General features: G+C 48.9%; 1 protein-coding gene across 1 annotated transcript in view; it reads left to right on the top strand.

The window, feature by feature from the left end:
- LOC106609571 (staphylococcal nuclease domain-containing protein 1) overlaps window positions 1-20258 on the top strand; it is a 348667-nt gene that overhangs the window by 313045 nt on the left and 15364 nt on the right. Inside the window, exon 22 of the mRNA XM_045700024.2 lies at window positions 2535-2738. Coding sequence (XP_045555980.2) covers window positions 2535-2738 — 204 coding nt within the window. The remainder of the gene's footprint in view (window positions 1-2534; window positions 2739-20258) is intronic.

Here is a 20258-nt window from a genome sequence, read left to right as displayed (position 1 = left end):
GATACTGCCTGGTCGATCACTCACCTGCTGTGACTCAAACTGGCCAGTGGCCACACAGACAAACACACACACACTGTCAGTCATTCACTTAGACACATATTCATATTAATACATGCATATAAGTTAAACATATATAATACATTCTCCTCTGTTAGCATATATAGTTGAATGCATAGTTATGACCATCCACACACAGGTCCATTTCAGGCGCATGCTAGTGCTAACCCTGTTACAGTGTCCTGTCCTACTCAGCAGAAGGCCCTGTTAGTGTCCTGTCCCACTCAGCAGAAGGCCCTGTTAGTGTCCTGTCCCACTCAGCAGAAGGCCCTGTTAGTGTCCTGTCCCACTCAGCAGAAGGCCCTGTTAGTGTCCTGTCCCACTCAGCAGAAGGCCCTGTTAGTGTCCTGTCCCACTCAGCAGAAGACCCTATTAGTGTCCTGTCCCACTCAGCAGAAGGCCCTGTTAGTGTCCTGTCCCACTCAGCAGAAGGCCCTGTTAGCGTCCTGTCCCACTCAGCAGAAGGCCCTGTTAGTGTCCTGTCCCACTCAGCAGAAAGCCCTGTTACAGTGTCCTGTCCCACTCAGCAGAAGGCCCTGTTAGTGTCCTGTCCCACTCAGCAGAAGGCCCTGTTAGTGTCCTGTCCCACTCAGCAGAAGGCCCTGTTACAGTGTCCTGTCCCACTCAGCAGAAAGCCCTGTTACAGTGTCCTATCCCACTCAGCAGAATGCCCTGTTAGTGTCCTGTCCCACTCAGCAGAAGGCCCTGTTAGTGTCCTGTCCCACTCAGCAGAAGGCCCTGTTAGTGTCCTGTCCCACTCAGCAGAAGGCCCTGTTAGTGTCCTGTCCCACTCAGCAGAAGGCCCTGTTAGCGTCCTGTCCCACTCAGCAGAAGGCCCTGTTAGTGTCCTGTCCCACTCAGCAGAAGGCCCTGTTAGTGTCCTGTCCCACTCAGCAGAAGGCCCTGTTAGTGTCCTGTCCCACTCAGCAGAAGGCCCTGTTAGCGTCCTGTCTCACTCAGCAGAAAGCCCTGTTACAGTGTCCTGTCCCACTCAGCAGAAGGCCCTGTTAGTGTCCTGTCCCACTCAGCAGAAGGCCCTGTTACAGTGTCCTGTCTCACTCAGCAGAAAGCCCTGTTACAGTGTCCTGTCCCACTCAGCAGAAGGCCCTGTTAGTGTCCTGTCCCACTCAGCAGAAGGCCCTGTTACAGTGTCCGGTCCCACTCAGCAGAAAGCCCTGTGACAGTGTCCTGTCCCACTCAGCAGAAGGCCCTGTTAGTGTCCTGTCCCACTCAGCAGAAGGCCCTATTAGTGTCCTGTCCCACTCAGCAGAAGGCCCTGTTAGTGTCCTGTCCCACTCAGCAGAAGGCCCTGTTACAGTGTCCTGTCCCACTCAGCAGAAGGCCCTGTTAGTGTCCTGTCCCACTCAGCAGAAGGCCCTGTTACAGTGTCCGGTCCCACTCAGCAGAAAGCCCTGTGACAGTGTCCTGTCCCACTCAGCAGAAGGCCCTGTTAGTGTCCTGTCCCACTCAGCAGAAGGCCCTGTTAGTGTCCTGTCCCACTCAGCAGAAGGCCCTGTTAGTGTCCTGTCCCACTCAGCAGAAGGCCCTGTTACAGTGTCCTGTCCCACTCAGCAGAAGGCCCTGTTAGTGTCCTGTCCCACTCAGCAGAAGGCCCTGTTAGTGTCCTGTCCCACTCAGCAGAAGGCCCTGTTAGTGTCCTGTCCCACTCAGCAGAAGGCCCTGTTACAGTGTCCTGTCCCACTCAGCAGAAGGCCCTGTTAGTGTCCTGTCCCACTCAGCAGAAGGCCCTGTTAGTGTCCTGTCCCACTCAGCAGAAGGCCCTGTTAGTGTCCTGTCCCACTCAGCAGAAGGCCCTGTTAGTGTCCTGTCCCACTCAGCAGAAGGCCCTGTTACAGTGTCCTGTCCCACTCAGCAGAAGGCCCTCATTCATATTGCATATCCCCACCCTGTCCCCTTGGCTCTCTCTCCTTCTCTCCTTCTCTCTTTCTCGCCCAGTCCACTTGGCTCTCTTTCTCCCTCTATCCATCTCTCTCACCAGCTCTCCCTCCCTCTCTCGCCCTGAGCTCCCCCGTGGAGTGTGTGACAAGCTGACCACAGGAAGAAGAAGAAACAAAAAGCCCCTCAGTTTTCCCCCTTGAACACTCAGCATCCCTCTCCACACATACACACACAGAGACACACACCCCAAGGGCAGCTTGCTCGGGGGTTGCCATGGAGACAGGACCAGGGCAAGAGGCATGGAGGGAGGAGGAGAGCAAGTGAGAGGGACAGAGCAAAGATGAATGGGGAATGTTGGGGTGTACTCAATTGATCCCTGTTTTATAAAGCCATGGCGGGCGTGTCTTATTGCTCCTCAATACTCCTAATTGGCTTCCTTGTCTCGCTCTCTGAGCACAATATGAGTCCCTTTTATTAGAGGACTAAAGATTTCAGGATAAACTGTTCCGGCTCGACAGCCTTCAGCAGGGTGGCCTAACCCCTTGACCTCCCTTCTCCTCCTCTTCCACCCCCGTTAGGAGGATGCGCGTGCTGACGTAGTGGACAGCCTGGTGCGGGACATCCAGAATACCCAGTGTCTGCTCAACGTGGAGCACAGCGGCGTCACCTGCCCCCACGTCACACTGCAGTTCGCCGACTCCAAGGACGACGTCGGCCTCAGCCTGGTCAAGGAGGGCATGGTCATGGTGGACGTGCGGAAAGAGAAGCACCTGCAGAAAATGGTAGGAAAATGGCCGCCTTGGCGGAATTCAAAGAGAAATGAAAGTTATGTTTACCTTAAGTTTTCAGTTTTATAATGACTTTGTCAGGGCACTATGGCCAAACAGATGTTTTATGTACCAGTGGTAGCATTGGGCCAAATGTATTGGCGTTAGAGTTGAGAAAAGGTTACGCTGACATGTGCCAGACGTTTTCAGGTCATAGTGACTTTGTCAGGGCCAAAACATGATAGTGGGTGACAGTGTATGTGACTGGCTGGCTGTGAAGGGTCTAGTCTATTTCAGCAAGGCTGTTAGCCTTACCCTACCATGCTAACAGGTCAGTGTTTTGTTATGAATAAGAGCTAGCATTTGGCTAAATGCTGACGTGTTTAGCAATCCAAGAACGATCTGAAGTGATGCATCTCTCCACTCCTCTCGGTAAGTCTAGTGCTCAGCAGGACAGGCCCCTCTGACGGCGGCCATTTTGTAATGTCATGAAGTGCAGCTCGTTTGCCTTCCCTCATTATGCTAATTCAGCTGGCAGACTCAAAGCCTCTCTGTAAATGAAAGATAAAGGCACAAAACTGAAATATTTATTCCTGGCGCAATTACCGCTCCTACACGCCCCGACATTACTCCACTCTGTCATTTAGGTACAAATTGGCTCACACACAAAGCCACAGAAATGGGCTCACCAGTCAGAACACAACACTCATAAACATATGAATGCATTATAACACACACACACCACACAGAATTTTAGACTTAATCACCCTTGTTTCCCTATACCACCACTAAAGTTTTACAACCCATTGAAAGACACTTAGTCAGCCCACATCAGTCAATAAGTAACTGTATAGTGTGTATTTGTCGCCAGGGAGCTCACCTTTGACCTCTTTGGGCCACTGAGACTGTAAACAGTATTGTGTTGAAACGACCCACTGGAACAGAGTCAGAGCAGTGATTAAAACCCAGCTGTCCACTGAAACAGGCTAATAGAGCCATGCAGTCTGAACCCTGCTGTCCACTGAAACAGGCTAATAGAGTCATGCAGTCTGAACCCTGCTGTCCACTGAAACAGGCTAATAGAGTCATGCAGTCTGAACCCTGCTGTCCACTGAAACAGGCTAATAGAGTCATGCAGTCTGAACCCTGCTGTCCACTGAAACAGTCTAATAGAGTCATGCAGTCTGAACCCTGCTGTCCACTGAAACAGGCTAATAGAGTCATGCAGTCTGAACCCTGCTTTCCACTGAAACAGGCTAATAGAGTCATGCAGTCTGAACCCTGCTGTCCACTGAAACAGGCTAATAGAGTCATGCAGTCTGAACCCTGCTGTCCACTGAAACAGGCTAATAGAGTCATGCAGTCTGAACCCTGCTGTCCACTGAAACAGGCTAATAGAGTCATGCAGTCTGAACCCTGCTGTCCACTGAAACAGGCTAATAGAGTCATGCAGTCTGAACCCTGCTGTCCACTGAAACAGGCTAATAGAGTCATGCAGTCTGAACCCTGCTGTCCACTGAAACAGGCTAATAGAGTCATGCAGTCTGAACCCTGCTGTCCACTGAAACAGGCTAATAGAGTCATGTAGTCTGTCAGGCCTGTTTGTCTTATACTGGTCATGTCAGGAGACAGACCAGCTCCCTCTGAAACAATGCAGCCTGTTCAGACTGGGATGTGAGGGCTCTGGGATGTGAGGGCTCTGGGATGTGAGGGCTCTGGGATGTGAAGGCTATGGGATGTGAAGGCTCTGGGATGTGAAGGCTCTGGGATGTGAAGGCTCTGGGATGTGAGGGCTCTGGGATGTGAAGGCTCTGGGATGTGAAGGCTCTGGGATGTGAAGGCTCTGGGATGTGAGGGCTCTGGGATGTGAAGGCTCTGGGATGTGTAGGCTCTGGGATGTGAAGGCTCTGGGATGTGAAGGCTCTGGGATGCGAAGGCTCTGGGATGCGAGGGCTCTGGGATGTGAAGGCTCTGGGATGCGAAGGCTCTGGGATGCGAGGGCTCTGGGATGCGAAGGCTCTGGGATGTGTAGGCTCTGGGATGTGAGGGCTCTGGGATGCGAAGGCTCTGGGATGTGAAGGCTCTGGGATGTGAAGGCTCTGGGATGTGAGGGCTCTGGGATGTGAAGGCTCTGGGATGTGAGGGCTCTGGGATGTGTAGGCTCTGGGATGTGTAGGCTCTGGGATGTGAGGGCTCTGGGATGTGAAGGCTCTGGGATGTGAAGGCTCTGGGATGTGAAGGCTCTGGGATGTGAGGGCTCTGGGATGTGAAGGCTCTGGGATGTGAAGGCTCTGGGATGTGAAGGCTCTGGGATGTGAGGGCTCTGGGATGTGAAGGCTCTGGGATGCGAAGGCTCTGGGATGCGAAGGCTCTGGGATGTGTAGGCTCTGGGATGTGTAGGCTCTGGGATGTGTAGGCTCTGGGATGTGAAGGCTCTGGGATGTGAAGGCTCTGGGATGCGAAGGCTCTGGGATGCGAGGGCTCTGGGATGCGAAGGCTCTGGGATGCGAAGGCTCTGGGATGCGAGGGCTCTGGGATGCGAAGGCTCTGGGATGCGAGGGCTCTGGGATGCGAAGGCTCTGGGATGCGAAGGCTCTGGGATGTGAAGGCTCTGGGATGTGAAGGCTCTGGGATGTGAAGGCTCTGGGATGTGAAGGCTCTGGGATGTGAAGGCTCTGGGATGTGTAGGCTCTGGGATGTGTGGGCTCTGGGATGTGTGGGCTCTGGGATGTGTGGGCTCTGGGATGTGAGGGCTCTGGGATGTGAAGGCTCTGGGATGTGAAGGCTCTGGGATGTGAAGGCTCTGGGATGTGAAGGCTCTGGGATGTGAGGGCTCTGGGATGTGAAGGCTCTGGGATGTGTAGGCTCTGGGATGTGAAGGCTCTGGGATGTGAAGGCTCTGGGATGTGAGGGCTCTGGGATGCGAGGGCTCTGGGATGCGAGGGCTCTGGGATGCGAGGGCTCTGGGATGTGTGGGCTCTGGGATGTGAGGGCTCTGGGATGCGAAGGCTCTGGGATGCGAAGGCTCTGGGATGCGAGGGCTCTGGGATGTGAGGGCTCTGGGATGTGAAGGCTCTGGGATGTGAGGGCTCTGGGATGTGTGGGCTCTGGGATGTGAGGGCTCTGGGATGTGAAGGCTCTGGGATGTGAAGGCTCTGGGATGTGAAGGCTCTGGGATGTGAGGGCTCTGGGATGTGAAGGCTCTGGGATGTGAAGGCTCTGGGATGTGAAGGCTCTGGGATGTGAGGGCTCTGGGATGCGAGGGCTCTGGGATGCGAGGGCTCTGGGATGTGTAGGCTCTGGGATGTGAAGGCTCTGGGATGTGAAGGCTCTGGGATGCGAAGGCTCTGGGATGCGAGGGCTCTGGGATGTGAAGGCTCTGGGATGCGAAGGCTCTGGGATGCGAGGGCTCTGGGATGCGAAGGCTCTGGGATGCGAGGGCTCTGGGATGCGAGGGCTCTGGGATGCGAAGGCTCTGGGATGTGAAGGCTCTGGGATGTGAAGGCTATGGATGTGAAGGCTCTGGGATGTGAAGGCTATGGGATGTGAAGGCTCTGGGATGTGAAGGCTATGGGATGTGAAGGCTCTGGGATGTGAAGGCTCTGGGATGTGAGGGCTCTGGGATGTGAAGGCTCTGGGATGTGAAGGCTCTGGGATGTGAAGGCTCTGGGATGTGAGGGCTCTGGGTGCATCTCTTTCATTGCTATAGTCTAAAGTGGTATAGTTTTAATAGTCTAAAAGAGAGGGGGGGGGCTGAACAGGTGAAAGCATCCTGAAGACCTTCTACCTTATCACTTTAAAGTCCCCCTGGCAAACAAAGCTCCTCTGTCAGCTAGACTGACCACTAACTGAGCTCAGCTTCCATTTCCTCAAATGGCCTTTATTTTGAAATGTTTAAAGCTGGAATGCTTAGTGGTGAAACTCCCACGTCCGTTTGTGATATTACAACAACGAACACAGTTTTTTCCCTCCTGACATCATTGTATTCCAGATGACAAATTGCTGTTCTCAGGCGCTGGTCTTGTTTCATAGAGGAGAGCGGGATTTGTTAGATTTATTTGAAGGGAAGCCGTTGTAGTCAAGCTCGGCTCTGTTTGTTTTGTGGATATGCCCTGTAGCAAATGGACAACACACTTAAGCATTGTCCATGCAATAAAGATAGACAATATTATTATAATCGTAAATGTATGCAGGCTGCTAGTATTGTTGGAGAGAAAAAGAGGGAGGTCGATAGAGAGAGGAGAGAATGACAGAGAATGGGGGGATGGATAAATAGAGAGAGAGGGATAGAGATATATAGAGAGTGGAGAAAATAATGGAGAGAGTGAGAGGGATAGATATAGAGAGAGAGAGGAGAAAATAATGGAGAGAGTGATAGATATAGAGAGAGGAGAAAATAATGGAGAGAGTGAGAGGGATAGATATAGAGAGAGAGAGGAGAAAATAATGGAGAGAGTGATAGATATAGAGAGAGAGGAGAAAATAATGGAGAGAGTGATAGATATATAGAGAGAGAGGAGAAAATAATGGAGAGAGTGATAGATATAGAGAGAGAGGAGAAAATAATGGAGAGAGTGATAGATATATATAGAGAGAGGAGAAAATAATGGAGAGAGTGAGAGTGATAGATATATAGAGAGAGAGGAGAAAATAATGGAGAGAGTGAGAGTGATAGATATATAGAGAGAGAGGAGAAAATAATGGAGAGAGTGAGAGTGATAGAGAGAGAGAGGAGAAAATAATGGAGAGAGTGAGAGTGATAGATATAGAGAGAGAGAGGAGAAAATAATGGAGAGAGTGATAGATATAGAGAGAGAGCGAGAGAGGAGAAAATAATGGAGAGAGTGAGAGGGATAGATATATATAGAGAGAGGAGAAAATAATGGAGAGAGTGATAGATATAGAGAGAGAGGAGAAAATAATGGAGAGAGTGAGAGGGATAGATATATATAGAGAGAGGAGAAAATAATGGAGAGAGTGAGAGTGATAGATGTATATAGAGAGAGGAGAAAATAATGGAGAGAGTGATAGATATAGAGAGAGAGGAGAAAATAATGGAGAGAGTGATAGATATAGAGAGAGAGGAGAAAATAATGGAGAGAGTGATAGAGAGAGAGAGGAGAAAATAATGGAGAGAGTGAGAGGGATAGATATAGAGAGAGAGAGGAGAAAATAATGGAGAGAGTGATAGAGAGAGAGAGGAGAAAATAATGGAGAGAGTGAGAGGGAGAGAGAGGAGAAAATAATGGAGAGAGTGAGAGGGATAGATATAGAGAGAGAGAGGAGAAAATAATGGAGAGAGTGATGGATATATAGAGAGAGGAGAAAATAATGGAGAGAGTGATAGGGAGAGAGAGGAGAAAATAATGGAGAGAGTGATAGATATAGAGAGAGAGGAGAAAATAATGGAGAGAGTGATAGGGAGAGAGAGGAGAAAATAATGGAGAGAGTGAGAGGGATAGATATAGAGAGAGAGGAGAAAATAATGGAGAGAGTGAGAGGGATAGATATAGAGAGAGAGAAGGCGGGAGCCAGCCAGAGGAGGTGTGGAGGGGAAGATAAAGAGCTGAGATAGAGACAGTGTGTTCTGAGTCAGGCGCAGTAAAACCAGGCATGCATCACTGCAGGGCCAGAGTGGCTAACTTTAAGAGCCTCCCAACACAGAGGACTAACCTAGCTGAAGAGACCACACACGTTATTGTATAGGCTAGTTGTCGCTTAGTATTCGGCCTACACAGTAATACATAGAAATGATGTTATTATATGAAGGTGGTTGATATTACCATAGAAATAGGATTACCGTTCTATGGATATTACATGAATACATAGTGATGACATGACATAGACATGTGTATATTCACAGGTATTACATTTGAAATGAGAGGATAGTAGGTTATTGTAGCATCAAAAGAGATGCCTGTTTGCTTTAGTGCAGTCAGGGATCTGGCATACATCTCAGGTGTATTGCATTGGCTAATGTGTGATCAAATGAACGCTACTGTCCTGCATATTGTCAATGATTAATGACACAGCATCGGTTTATGGTTTATTACATACAAACACATATTGCTGGAGCTGGTATTCATTCAGACTGGATCACACACTCCTGTCACACATCATGTGTGCACACACAGTATCTTACTGAGCTAATATTCATTCAGACTGGATCACACACTCCTGTCACACATCATGTGTGCACACACAGTATCTTACTGAGCTAATATTAATTCAGACTGGATCACACACTCCTGTCACACATTATCTTACTGAGCTAATATTCATTCAGACTGGATCACACACTCCTGTCACACATCATGTGTGCACACACAGTATCTTACTGAGCTAATATTCATTCAGACTGGATCACACACTCCTGTCACACATCATGTGTGCACACACAGTATCTTACTGAGCTAATATTCATTCAGACTGGATCACACACTCCTGTCACACATCATGTGTGCACACACAGTATCTTACTGAGCTAATATTCATTCAGACTGGATCACACACTCCTGTCACACATCATGTGTGCACACACAGTATCTTACTGAGCTAATATTAATTCAGACTGGATCACACACTCCTGTCACACATTATCTTACTGAGCTAATATTCATTCAGACTGGATCACACACTCCTGTCACACATCATGTGTACACACACAGTATCTTACTGAGCTAATATTCATTCAGACTGGATCACACACTCCTGTCACACAGTATCTTACTGAGCTAATATTCATTCAGACTGGATCACACACTCCTGTCACACATCATGTGTACACACACATTATCTTACTGAGCTAATATTCATTCAGACTGGATCACACACTCCTGTCAAGCATTATGTGTACACACACATTATCTTACTGAGCTAATATTAATTTAGACTGGATCAAACACTACTGTTGGTACTGTAGTAGAGCTCAACAGTGTATCCAGATAGTACATTACCCTCCCAAGCTACTCTACTGTCGGGTGGAGATAGTACATCACCCTCCCAAGCTACTCTACTGTCGGGCGGAGATAGTACATCACCCTCCCAAGCTACTCTACTGTCGGGTGGAGATAGTACATCACCCTCCCAAGCTACTCTACTGTCGGGTGGAGATAGTACATCACCCTCCCAAGCTACTCTACTGTCGGGTGGAGATAGTACATTACCCTCCCAAGCTACTCTACTGTCGGGTGGAGATAGTATATTACCCTCCCAAGCTACTCTACTGTCGGGCGGAGATAGTACATCACCCTCCCAAGCTACTCTACTGTCGGGTGGAGATAGTACATCACCCTCCCAAGCTACTCTACTGTCGGGTGGAGATAGTACATCACCCTCCCAAGCTACTCTACTGTCGGGTGGAGATAGTACATCACCCTCCCAAGCTACTCTACTGTCGGGTGGAGATGGTACATCACCCTCCCAAGCTACTCTACTGTCGGGTGGAGATAGTACATCACCCTCCCAAGCTACTCTACTGTCGGGTGGAGATAGTACATTACCCTCCCAAGCTACTCTACTGTCGGGTGGAGATAGTATATTACCCTCCCAAGCTACTCTACTGTCGGGTGGAGATAGTATATTACCCTCCCAAGCTACTCTACTGTCGGGTGGAGATAGTACATCACCCTCCCAAGCTTCTCTACTGTCGGCGGAGATAGTACATCACCCTCCCAAGCTACTCTACTGTCGGGCGGAGATAGTACATCACCCTCCCAAGCTACTCTACTGTCGGGCGGAGATAGTACATCACCCTCCCAAGCTACTCTACTGTCGGGTGGAGATAGTACATCACCCTCCCAAGCTACTCTACTGTCGGGTGGAGATAGTACATCACCCTCCCAAGCTACTCTACTGTCGGGTGGAGATGGTACATCACCCTCCCAAGCTACTCTACTGTCGGGTGGAGATAGTACATCACCCTCCCAAGCTACTCTACCGTCGGGTGGAGATAGTACATTACCCTCCCAAGCTACTCTACTGTCGGGTGGAGATAGTATATTACCCTCCCAAGCTACTCTACTGTCGGGTGGAGATAGTATATTACCCTCCCAAGCTACTCTACTGTCGGGTGGAGATAGTACATCACCCTCCCAAGCTACTCTACTGTCGGGTGGAGATAGTACATCACCCTCCCAAGCTACTCGACTGTCGGGTGGAGATAGTATATTACCCTCCCAAGCTACTCTACTGTCGGGTGGAGATAGTACATCACCCTCCCAAGCTACTCTACTGTCGGGTGGAGATAGTATATTACCCTCCCAAGCTACCCTACTGTCGGGTGGAGAGTGTGAGCGTGTGTCAGGCTGAAGAGCAGGTGAATGCAGACAGGAGGCAGTCTGTATGAACTGCTGAGCTCTCTCCTTTCATATCCTGAAATGAGTCAGGAACTCCCCGTAGAACTCACTAACTCCAACAGCTTTGGCAGGGCCGACGGCTGGTCCTCCCCCTTAGCCTGACACACACACACTATCGCACACACACTCAGACACACATACATTCACACACCACCTCCGCCGGTCATTGCCTCAGAGCCTTAAACCATGTGGTGTGTGGTGGGGTGATGGAGAACATGCCTTCTCCTCCTCTCTCCCCTCCTGTATCCCCCTCTGTCTCAAGCCTTCGCCCCTCAGGCAGGCTGGCATGGGAGACCATCTTTAGGGAGAGCCCTGGCACTAACTCCCCCTCCCTACTCTGTCGGGCTAGAGTGGCACTCTGCCACCCCTGGCACACCGCCACCCGCACACTGAGCACTCACTCGCTCCTCCCATCCCTTTTAATGTCTCTCTCACTCCCTTTCCATTTGCTCTCCCTCCCTCTCTCTCCATCCATCACTCCTATGCTCACCTTCTCTCTGCCCCTCCTTCCATCTTCCCCTGTCTCTCGCTCGACCTCCCCTTCTCCATTTTCCTTCTCATCCCTCTCTCTTCTCCCAGTCCTGTCTCCTTCCATCTCTCTCTCTTCTCCTAGTCCTGTCTCTCCTTCTGATCCATCCCTCTCTCTTCTCCTAGTCCTGTCTCTCCTTCTCATCCATCCCTCTCTCTTCTCCTAGTCCTGTCTCTCCTTCCATCCCTCTCTCTCTTCTCCTAGTCCTGTCTCCTTCCATCCCTCTCTCTTCTCCTAGTCCTGTCTCTCCTTCCATCCCCCTCTCTCTTCTCCTAGTCCTGTCTCTCCTTCCATCCCTCTCTCTCTTCTCTTAGTCCTGTCTCTCCTTCCATCCCTCTCTCTTCTCCTAGTCCTGTCTCTCCTTCCATCCCTCTCTCTTCTCCTTGTCCTGTCTCTCCTTCCATCCCTCTCTCTCTTCTCCTAGTCCTGTCTCTCCTTCCATCCCTCTCTCTTCTCCTAGTCCTGTCTCTCCTTCATCCCTCTCTCTCTTCTCCTAGTCCTGTCTCTCCTTCCATCCCTCTCTCTTCTCCTAGTCCTGTCTCCTTCCATCCCCCTCTCTCTTCTCCTAGTCCTGTCTCTCCTTCCATCCCTCTCTCTCTTCTCCTAGTCCTGTCTCTCCTTCCATCCCTCTCTCTTCTCCTAGTCCTGTCTCCTTCCATCCCTCTCTCTCTTCTCCTAGTCCTGTCTCCTTCCATCCCTCTCTCTCTTCTCCTAGTCATGATTCTCCTTACATCCCTCTCTCTTCTCCTAGTCCTCTCTCCTTCCATCCCTCTCTCTCTTCTCCTAGTCCTGTCTCTCCTTCCATCCCTCTCTCTCTTCTCCTAGTTCTGTCTCTCCTTCCATCCCTCTCTCTCTTCTCCTAGTCCTGTCTCTCCTTCCATCCCTCTCTCTCTTCTCCTAGTCCTGTCTCTCCTTCCATCCCTCTCTCTCTTCTCCTAGTCCTGTCTCTCCTTCCATCCCTCTCTCTCTTCTCCTAGTCCTGTCTCTCCTTCCATCCCTCTCTCTCTTCTCCTAGTCCTGTCTCTCCTTCCATCCCCCTCGCTCTTCTCCTAGTCCTGTCTCTCCTTCCATCCCTCTCTCTCTTCTCCTAGTCCTGTCTCCTTCCATCCCTCTCTCTCTTCTCCTAGTCCTGTCTCTCCTTCCATCCCTCTCTCTTCTCCTAGTCCTGTCTCCTTCCATCCCTCTCTCTCTTCTCCTAGTCATGATTCTCCTTACATCCCTCTCTCTTCTCCTAGTCCTCTCTCCTTCCATCCCTCTCTCTCTTCTCCTAGTCCTGTCTCTCCTTCCATCCCTCTCTCTCTTCTCCTAGTTCTGTCTCTCCTTCCATCCCTCTCTCTCTTCTCCTAGTCCTGTCTCTCCTTCCATCCCTCTCTCTCTTCTCCTAGTCCTGTCTCTCCTTCCATCCCTCTCTCTCTTCTCCTAGTCCTGTCTCTCCTTCCATCCCCCTCTCTCTTCTCCTAGTCCTGTCTCTCCTTCCATCCCCCTCGCTCTTCTCCTAGTCCTGTCTCTCCTTCCATCCCTCTCTCTCTTCTCCAAGTCCTGTCTCTCCTTCCATCCCTCTCTCTTCTCCTAGTCCTGTCTCTCCTTCCATCCCTCTCTCTTCTCCTAGTCCTGTCTCCTTCCATCCCTCTCTCTCTTCTCCTAGTCCTGTCTCTCCTTCCATCCCTCTCTCTCTTCTCCTAGTCCTGTCTCCTTCCATCCCTCTCTCTCTTCTCCTAGTCCTGTCTCTCCTTCCATCCCTCTCTCTCTTCTCCTAGTCCTGTCTCTCCTTCCATCCCTCTCTCTTCTCCTAGTCCTGTCTCTCCTTCCATCCCTCTCTCTTCTCCTAGTCCTGTCTCCTTCCATCCCTCTCTCTCTTCTCCTAGTCCTGTCTCTCCTTCCATCCCTCTCTCTCTTCTCCTAGTCCTGTCTCTCCTTCCATCCCTCTCTCTTCTCCTAGTCCTGTCTCCTTCCTTCCATCCCTCTCTCTCTTCTCCTAGTCCTGTCTCTCCTTCCATCCCTCTCTCTCTTCTCCTAGTCCTGTCTCTCCTTCCATCCCTCTCTCTCTTCTCCTAGTCCTGTCTCTCCTTCCATCCCTCTCTCTCTTCTCCTAGTCCTGTCTCTCCTTCCATCCCTCTCTCTCTTCTCCTAGTCCTGTCTCTCCTTCCATCCCTCTCTCTCTTCTCCTAGTCCTGTCTCTCCTTCCATCCCTCTCTCTCTTCTCCTAGTCCTGTCTCTCCTTCCATCCCTCTCTCTCTTCTCCTAGTCCTGTCTCTCCTTCCATCCCTCTCTCTCTTCTCCTAGTCCTGTCTCCTTCCATCCCTCTCTCTTCTCCTAGTCCTGTCTCTCCTTCCATCCCTCTCTCTCTTCTCCTAGTCCTGTCTCCTTCCATCCCTCTCTCTTCTCCTAGTCCTGTCTCCTTCCATCCCTCTCTCTCTTCTCCTAGTCCTGTCTCTCCTTCCATCCCTCTCTCTTCTCCTAGTCCTGTCTCTCCTTCCATCCCTCTCTCTTCTCCTAGTCCTGTCTCTCCTTCCATCCCTCTCTCTCTTCTCCTAGTCCTGTCTCTCCTTCCATCCCTCTCTGTTCTCCTAGTCCTGTCTCTCCTTCCATCCCTCTCTCTCTTCTCCTAGTCCTGTCTCTCCTTCCATCCCTCTCTCTCTTCTCTTAGTCCTGTCTCTCCTTCCATCCCTCTCTCTCTTCTCCTAGTCCTGTCTCTCCTTCCATCCCTCTCTCTCTTCTCCTAGTCATGTTTCTCCTTCCATCCCTCTCTCTCTCTTCTCCTAGTCATGTGTCTCCTTCTCATCCCTCTCTCGCTCTTCATCCTGTCTATCTCACTTAGCCCAAAGAGAGGTTGCGCACAGCAATATGGGAAGGCAAGGTGCTAGCATCCAGAATTTGCATGAATTTGCATGTCTTTGAGAGCACCGCCATGATGAATTCTAATCCACAGGAATGAAAGTAAACGCGGTGGATCAGACCTTTCATTCTAAATGAGATGTGATTTAAATGCTGTTAATGCTGATTATTTCCGCTCTGCCTTAGCCCAACCCTGGCCTCTCTCCTCTCTCTCATTGCCCCTCCCACATTCTGCTTCATGCCTCCCTTTGATAACATTATTCCATGGGGGGGTGTATATGTTGAGGCGGGGATGGTGGGGAAAAGTGTGTGGGGCGGGGAAAGGTGTGTGGCGGGGAAAGGTGTGTGCCTGCTATAGTAAAGACATCTGTCTCCCCTCTGTGCTGCCGTAACCACCACATTTAACAATGGAAAGGTGACTGGGAACATGGACATATACAAACAGACCAGCTATGACCTCCGTAAGGCTCCGTAAGGCAGTCATAGAGGCAAAACGCAGTACAGGGACAAAGTGGAATCAATTCAAGGGCTCAGACACGAGACGTACTGTATGTGGCAGGGACCTTAGACAATCACGTATTATACCCTCAACGTCAACAAAACTAAGGAGTTGATCGTGGACTACAGGAGACAGCAGAGAGAGCACCTGAAGTGGTCCTTCCACACATTCAGTGTGGTGAAGAACGCGTAACAGCGCCTTTTTAACTTCAGGAGGCTGAAGACATCCGGCTTGGCCCCTAAGACCCTCACAAACTTCTACAGATGCACCATTGAGAGCATCCTGTCAGGCTGTGTCACCGTAGCTGTTTCATCGTCTGCAACCACAGGGTTGTCTAGAGGGTGCTGCGGTCAGCCCAACGCATCATCAGGGCACTGCCTGCCCTCCAGGACATCTACAGCACCCAGTGTCACAGGAAGGCCAAGAAGATCACCAAGAAGATCATCAAGAAGATCATCAAGAAGATCATCAAGGCCACCCGAGCCACGGTCTGTTCACCCCACTAAACTCTAGGAGGAGGAAACAGTACAGGTGCATCAAAGCTGGGACCGAGAGACTGAAAAACAGCTTCTATCTCCAGGCCATCAGACTGTTAAATAGTCACCACTAGCCGGCCTTTGCCCAGGACCCTGGCCTGAATCTTAGACACTGTCACTAGCCAGCTAACAGCCGGTACTCTACCCTTTACCTTAGATACTGCTTTACCCTATGCTGTACATAGTTAATGAATATATATATATATATATATATATATATATATATATATATATATATATATATATATATATATATATATATATATATATTTATATATAGTGGGTAAATCAGTATGTAAAACATTAAATATATATATATACTGTATTGTAGTCATGGCTCATCCTATATAACTACTGCTGTACACAACTTTTCTATTCATATACTGTCCATACTGTCTACACACATCATATATACTGTATATATACATATTTATAACTTTACTCGTTCTGATATTTCATCATTTCTTTCTTTTTACTAGGTACTATTGCTTCACTGTTGGAGCTAGAAAGACAAGCATTTTGATACACCTGTGATAACATCTGCAAATGTACGTGACCAATAATCTTTTTGATTTGAGTAGACCCATCCCTTTAACTACCAGACCCGTCCCCATAACTACCAGACCCATAGCTACCAGACCCGTCCCCATAACTGCCAGACCCGTCCCCATAACTACCAGACCCATAGCTACCAGACCCGTCCCCATAACTACCAGACCCGTCCCCATAACTGCCAGACCCGTCCCCATAACTGCCAGACCCGTCCCCATAACTACCAGACTCATAGCTACCAGACCCGTCCCCATAACTGCCAGACCCGTCCCCATAACTGCCAGACCCGTCCCCATAACTACCAGACTCATAGCTACCAGACCCGTCCCCATAACTGCCAGACCCGTCCCCATAACTGCCAGACCCGTCCCCATAACTGCCAGACCCGTCCCCATAACTGCCAGACCCATCCCCATAACTGCCAGACCCGTCCCCATAACTGCCAGACCCGTCCCCATAACTGCCAGACCCGTCCCCATAACTGCCAGACCCGTCCCCATAACTGCCAAACCCGTCCCCATAGCTACCAGACCCGTCCCCATAACTGCCAAACCCGTCCCCATAACTACCAGACCCGTCCCCATAACTGCCAAACCCGTCCCCATAGCTACCAGACCCATTCCCATAGCTGCCAGACCCGTCCCCATAGCTGCCAGACCCGTCCCCATAGCTGCCAGACCCGTCCCCATAGCTGCCAGACCCGTCCCCATAGCTACCAGACCCGTCCCCATAACTGCCAGACCCGTCCCCATAGCTGCCAGACCCGTCCCCATAGCTGCCAGACCCGTCCCCATAGCTGCCAGACCCGTCCCCATAGCTGCCAGACCCATAGCTACCAGACCCATAGCTACCAGACCCGTCCCCATAGCTGCCAGACCAGTCCCCATAACTGCCAGACCCGTCCCCATAGCTGCCAGACCCGTCCCCATAGCTACCAGACCCGTCCCCATAGCTGCCAGACCCGTCCCCATAGCTGCCAGACCCGTCCCCATAGCTGCCAGACCCGTCCCCATAGCTACCAGACCCGTCCCCATAGCTGCCAGACCCGTCCCCATAGCTGCCAGACCCGTCCCCATAGCTACCAGACCCGTCCCCATAGCTACCAGACCCGTCCCCATAACTGCCAGACCCGTCCCATATAACTGCCACGCTGCATCTGCTGTCTGTCTGCCAGATCAATGGCAGTGGATAATACCATGATCAATGGGCCCTTTTCCTCCTCACACTTTTGCACAGTTAACACTTTTAGTCTTATTGCACTGGATTGGGACGCAATCTCTCTCTCTCTGTCTTTTACTGTCTGCATGTCCCTCTGTCGCGCGCTCTCTCTTACTCTCCCTTTATCTCTCTCATTTTCTGTATGTCTTTCTCTCTTTCTCTCTCACACACATACAGTTGAAGTCGGAAGTTTACATACACTTAGGTTGGAGTCATTAAAACTAGTTTTTCAACCACTTCACAAATTATAGTTTTGGCAAGTCGGTTAGGACATCTACTTTGTGCATGACACAAGTAATTTTTCCAACAATTGTTTACAGACAGATTATTTCACTTATAATTCACTGTATCACAATTCCAGTGGGTCAGAAGTTTACATACACTAAGTTGACTGTACCTTTAAACAGCTTGGAAAAGTCCAGAAAATGATGTCATGACTTTAGAAGCTTCTGATAGACTAATTGACATCATTTGAGTCAATTGGAGTTGCACCTGTGGATGTATTTCAAGGCCTACCTTCAAACGCAGTGCCTTTTTGCTGGACATCATGGGAAAATCAAAAGAAATCAGCCAAGACCTCAGAAAAACAATTGTAGACCACAAGTCTGGTTCATCCTTGGGAGCAATTTCCAAACGCCTGAAGTTACCACGTTCATCTCTACAAACAATAGTACGCAAGTATATACATCATGGGACCACGCAGCCATCATACCGCTCAGGAAGGAGACGCGTTCTGTCTCCTAGAGATGAATGTACTTTGGTGCGAAAAGTGCAAATCAATCCCAGAACAACAGCAAAGTACCTTGTGAAGATGCTGGAGGAAACGGGTACAAAAGTATCTATATCCACAGTAAAATGAGTCCTATATCGGCATAACCTGAAAGGCCACTCAGCAAGAAAGAAGTCACTGCTCCAAAACCGCCATAAAAAAGCCAGACTACGGTTTGCAACTGCACATGGGGACAAAGATCATACTTTTTGGAGAAATGTCCTCTGGTCTGATGAAACAAAAATAGAACTGTTTGGCCACAATGACCATCGTTATGTTTGGAGGAAAAAGGGTGATGCTTGCAAGCCAAAGGGCACCATCCCAACCGTGAAGCACAGGGGTGGCAGCATCATGTTGTGGGGGTGCTTTGCTGCAGGAGGGACTGGTGCACTTCACAAAATAAATGGTATCATGAGGGAGAAAGATTATATATTGAAGCAACATCTCATGACATAAGTTAGGAAGTTATAGCGTGGTTGCAAATGGGTCTTCCAAATGGACAATGATCCCAAGCATACTTCCAAAGTTGTGGCAAAATGGCTTAAGGACAACAAAGTCAAGATATTGGAGTGGCCATCACAAAGCCCTGGCCTCAATCTCATAGAAAATTTGTGTGCAAAACTGAAAAAGCGTGTGTGAGCAAGGAGGCCTACAAACCTGACTCGGTTACACCAGCTCTGTCAGGAGGAATGGGCCAAAATTCACCCAACTTATTGTGGAAAGCTTGTGGAAGGCTACCCGAAACATTTGACCAAAGTTAAACAATTTAAAGGCAATGCTACTAAATGCAAATTGAGTGTATGTAAACTTCTGACCCACTGGGAATGTGATGAAGAAATAAAAGCTGAAATAAATAATTCTCTCTACTGTTATTCTGACATTTCACATTCTTAAAATAGAGTGGTGATCCTAACTGACCTAAGACAGGGATTAAATGTCAAGAATTGTGAAAAACTGAGTTTAAATGTATTTGGCTAAGGTGTATGTAAACTTCCGACTTCAATTGTACATTCACCATCTTTCATCGAGAGAATATTCTCTTGTCAGCCACATTTACAGCATACTGTCACCACACAGACCTATCTGACACAAAAGTGATTCATTCCATGACTGAAGTTGAAGTCTATTAAATACCATTAAGTTACAGTATGTTCGTACAGACACCATCTTGGTGCTCGATCACCACAGTAAAAGTAGGCCAGCCAAAGGCGACGACGTCAGATGACTGACTGACTCCCAACCCGTCTCGCAAAATCAGGCTGCGCTAAGCGAACACTGTCATCGAGCGAAAAAGTTCATTAGCTCTACAAGCTAATCATCTCCCCTTTTGCTAATTAACAATCAATTACAAAACACAGAAGCCTCTTGCTAATTATCAATCACCAATGTAGCATGAACCTCGTATATTATCCCTAGTCCTATTCAATAGAACATTTGTTGTAAAAGTTTTTTGGCCTCAAATGAAACAGCCCGCGTTACAGTTAGCTTCAAACGCTAACTCTCCCTTTTTTATTTTTAACCTTTCTTTAACCTGGCAAGTCTGTTAAGATCAACTTCTTATTTACAATGACGGTCAAGGAACAGTGGGTTAACTGCCTAAAATGTACTTTTTGGTCCACCAGCCACTGTGGCAGGTAGATGGAAAAAATGGCCAGCCAAAATATTTTTGCGCCATAATTACTTCAAAAAAAGAATACACAAGCTGATGGCCATGCTTAATGTTTCGAAAACAAAAAATGTATTAGTAAGAAATAATGTGAGATATAGCTCAATTTCATTTTTTGTGACCCGAGAACATATCAGATGAGACAAAATGTTCAGGATGGGAGGTTACCATAGTAACCAGGTGAGAGATTTTGGTTCTGACTACGAGTTGACAACATCTCTTTGCATCAGTTGAAGCAGCAGACTCAAACTTCCATTTAAGAACAGCCAACCTTGTGAACAAAACAACTTTTATGGCTGTGCGCAGCGCCTCCAAAAATGAATCAGCACAGTGCACAAATCTCTCCTGCCAGGCAGTGTTGCTTCATAGATTCATATTTATTTGTGCGATTAGCAGCTATGAAGCAAAACAGCAGAAATACTTTGAAAACAGCTACTGCAGCATTTTCCTCGCACGTGCTCATACTTTACTTTTTCACAATATTTTTATAGTCGTAAATGTAACTAAAGTCATAAATGTAACTGTAGAGCCCTGCAAATTGAAATTGAAATTTTTTTACCAACCAATACCTAAA

Source organism: Salmo salar, chromosome 17 (genome assembly GCF_965601325.2).
Source record: "Salmo salar chromosome 17, fSalSal1, whole genome shotgun sequence".
NCBI lineage: Eukaryota > Metazoa > Chordata > Actinopteri > Salmoniformes > Salmonidae > Salmo > Salmo salar.
The sequence above is the reverse complement of the archived record's forward strand: the minus strand, read 5'-3'. Positions and strand labels throughout refer to the sequence as shown.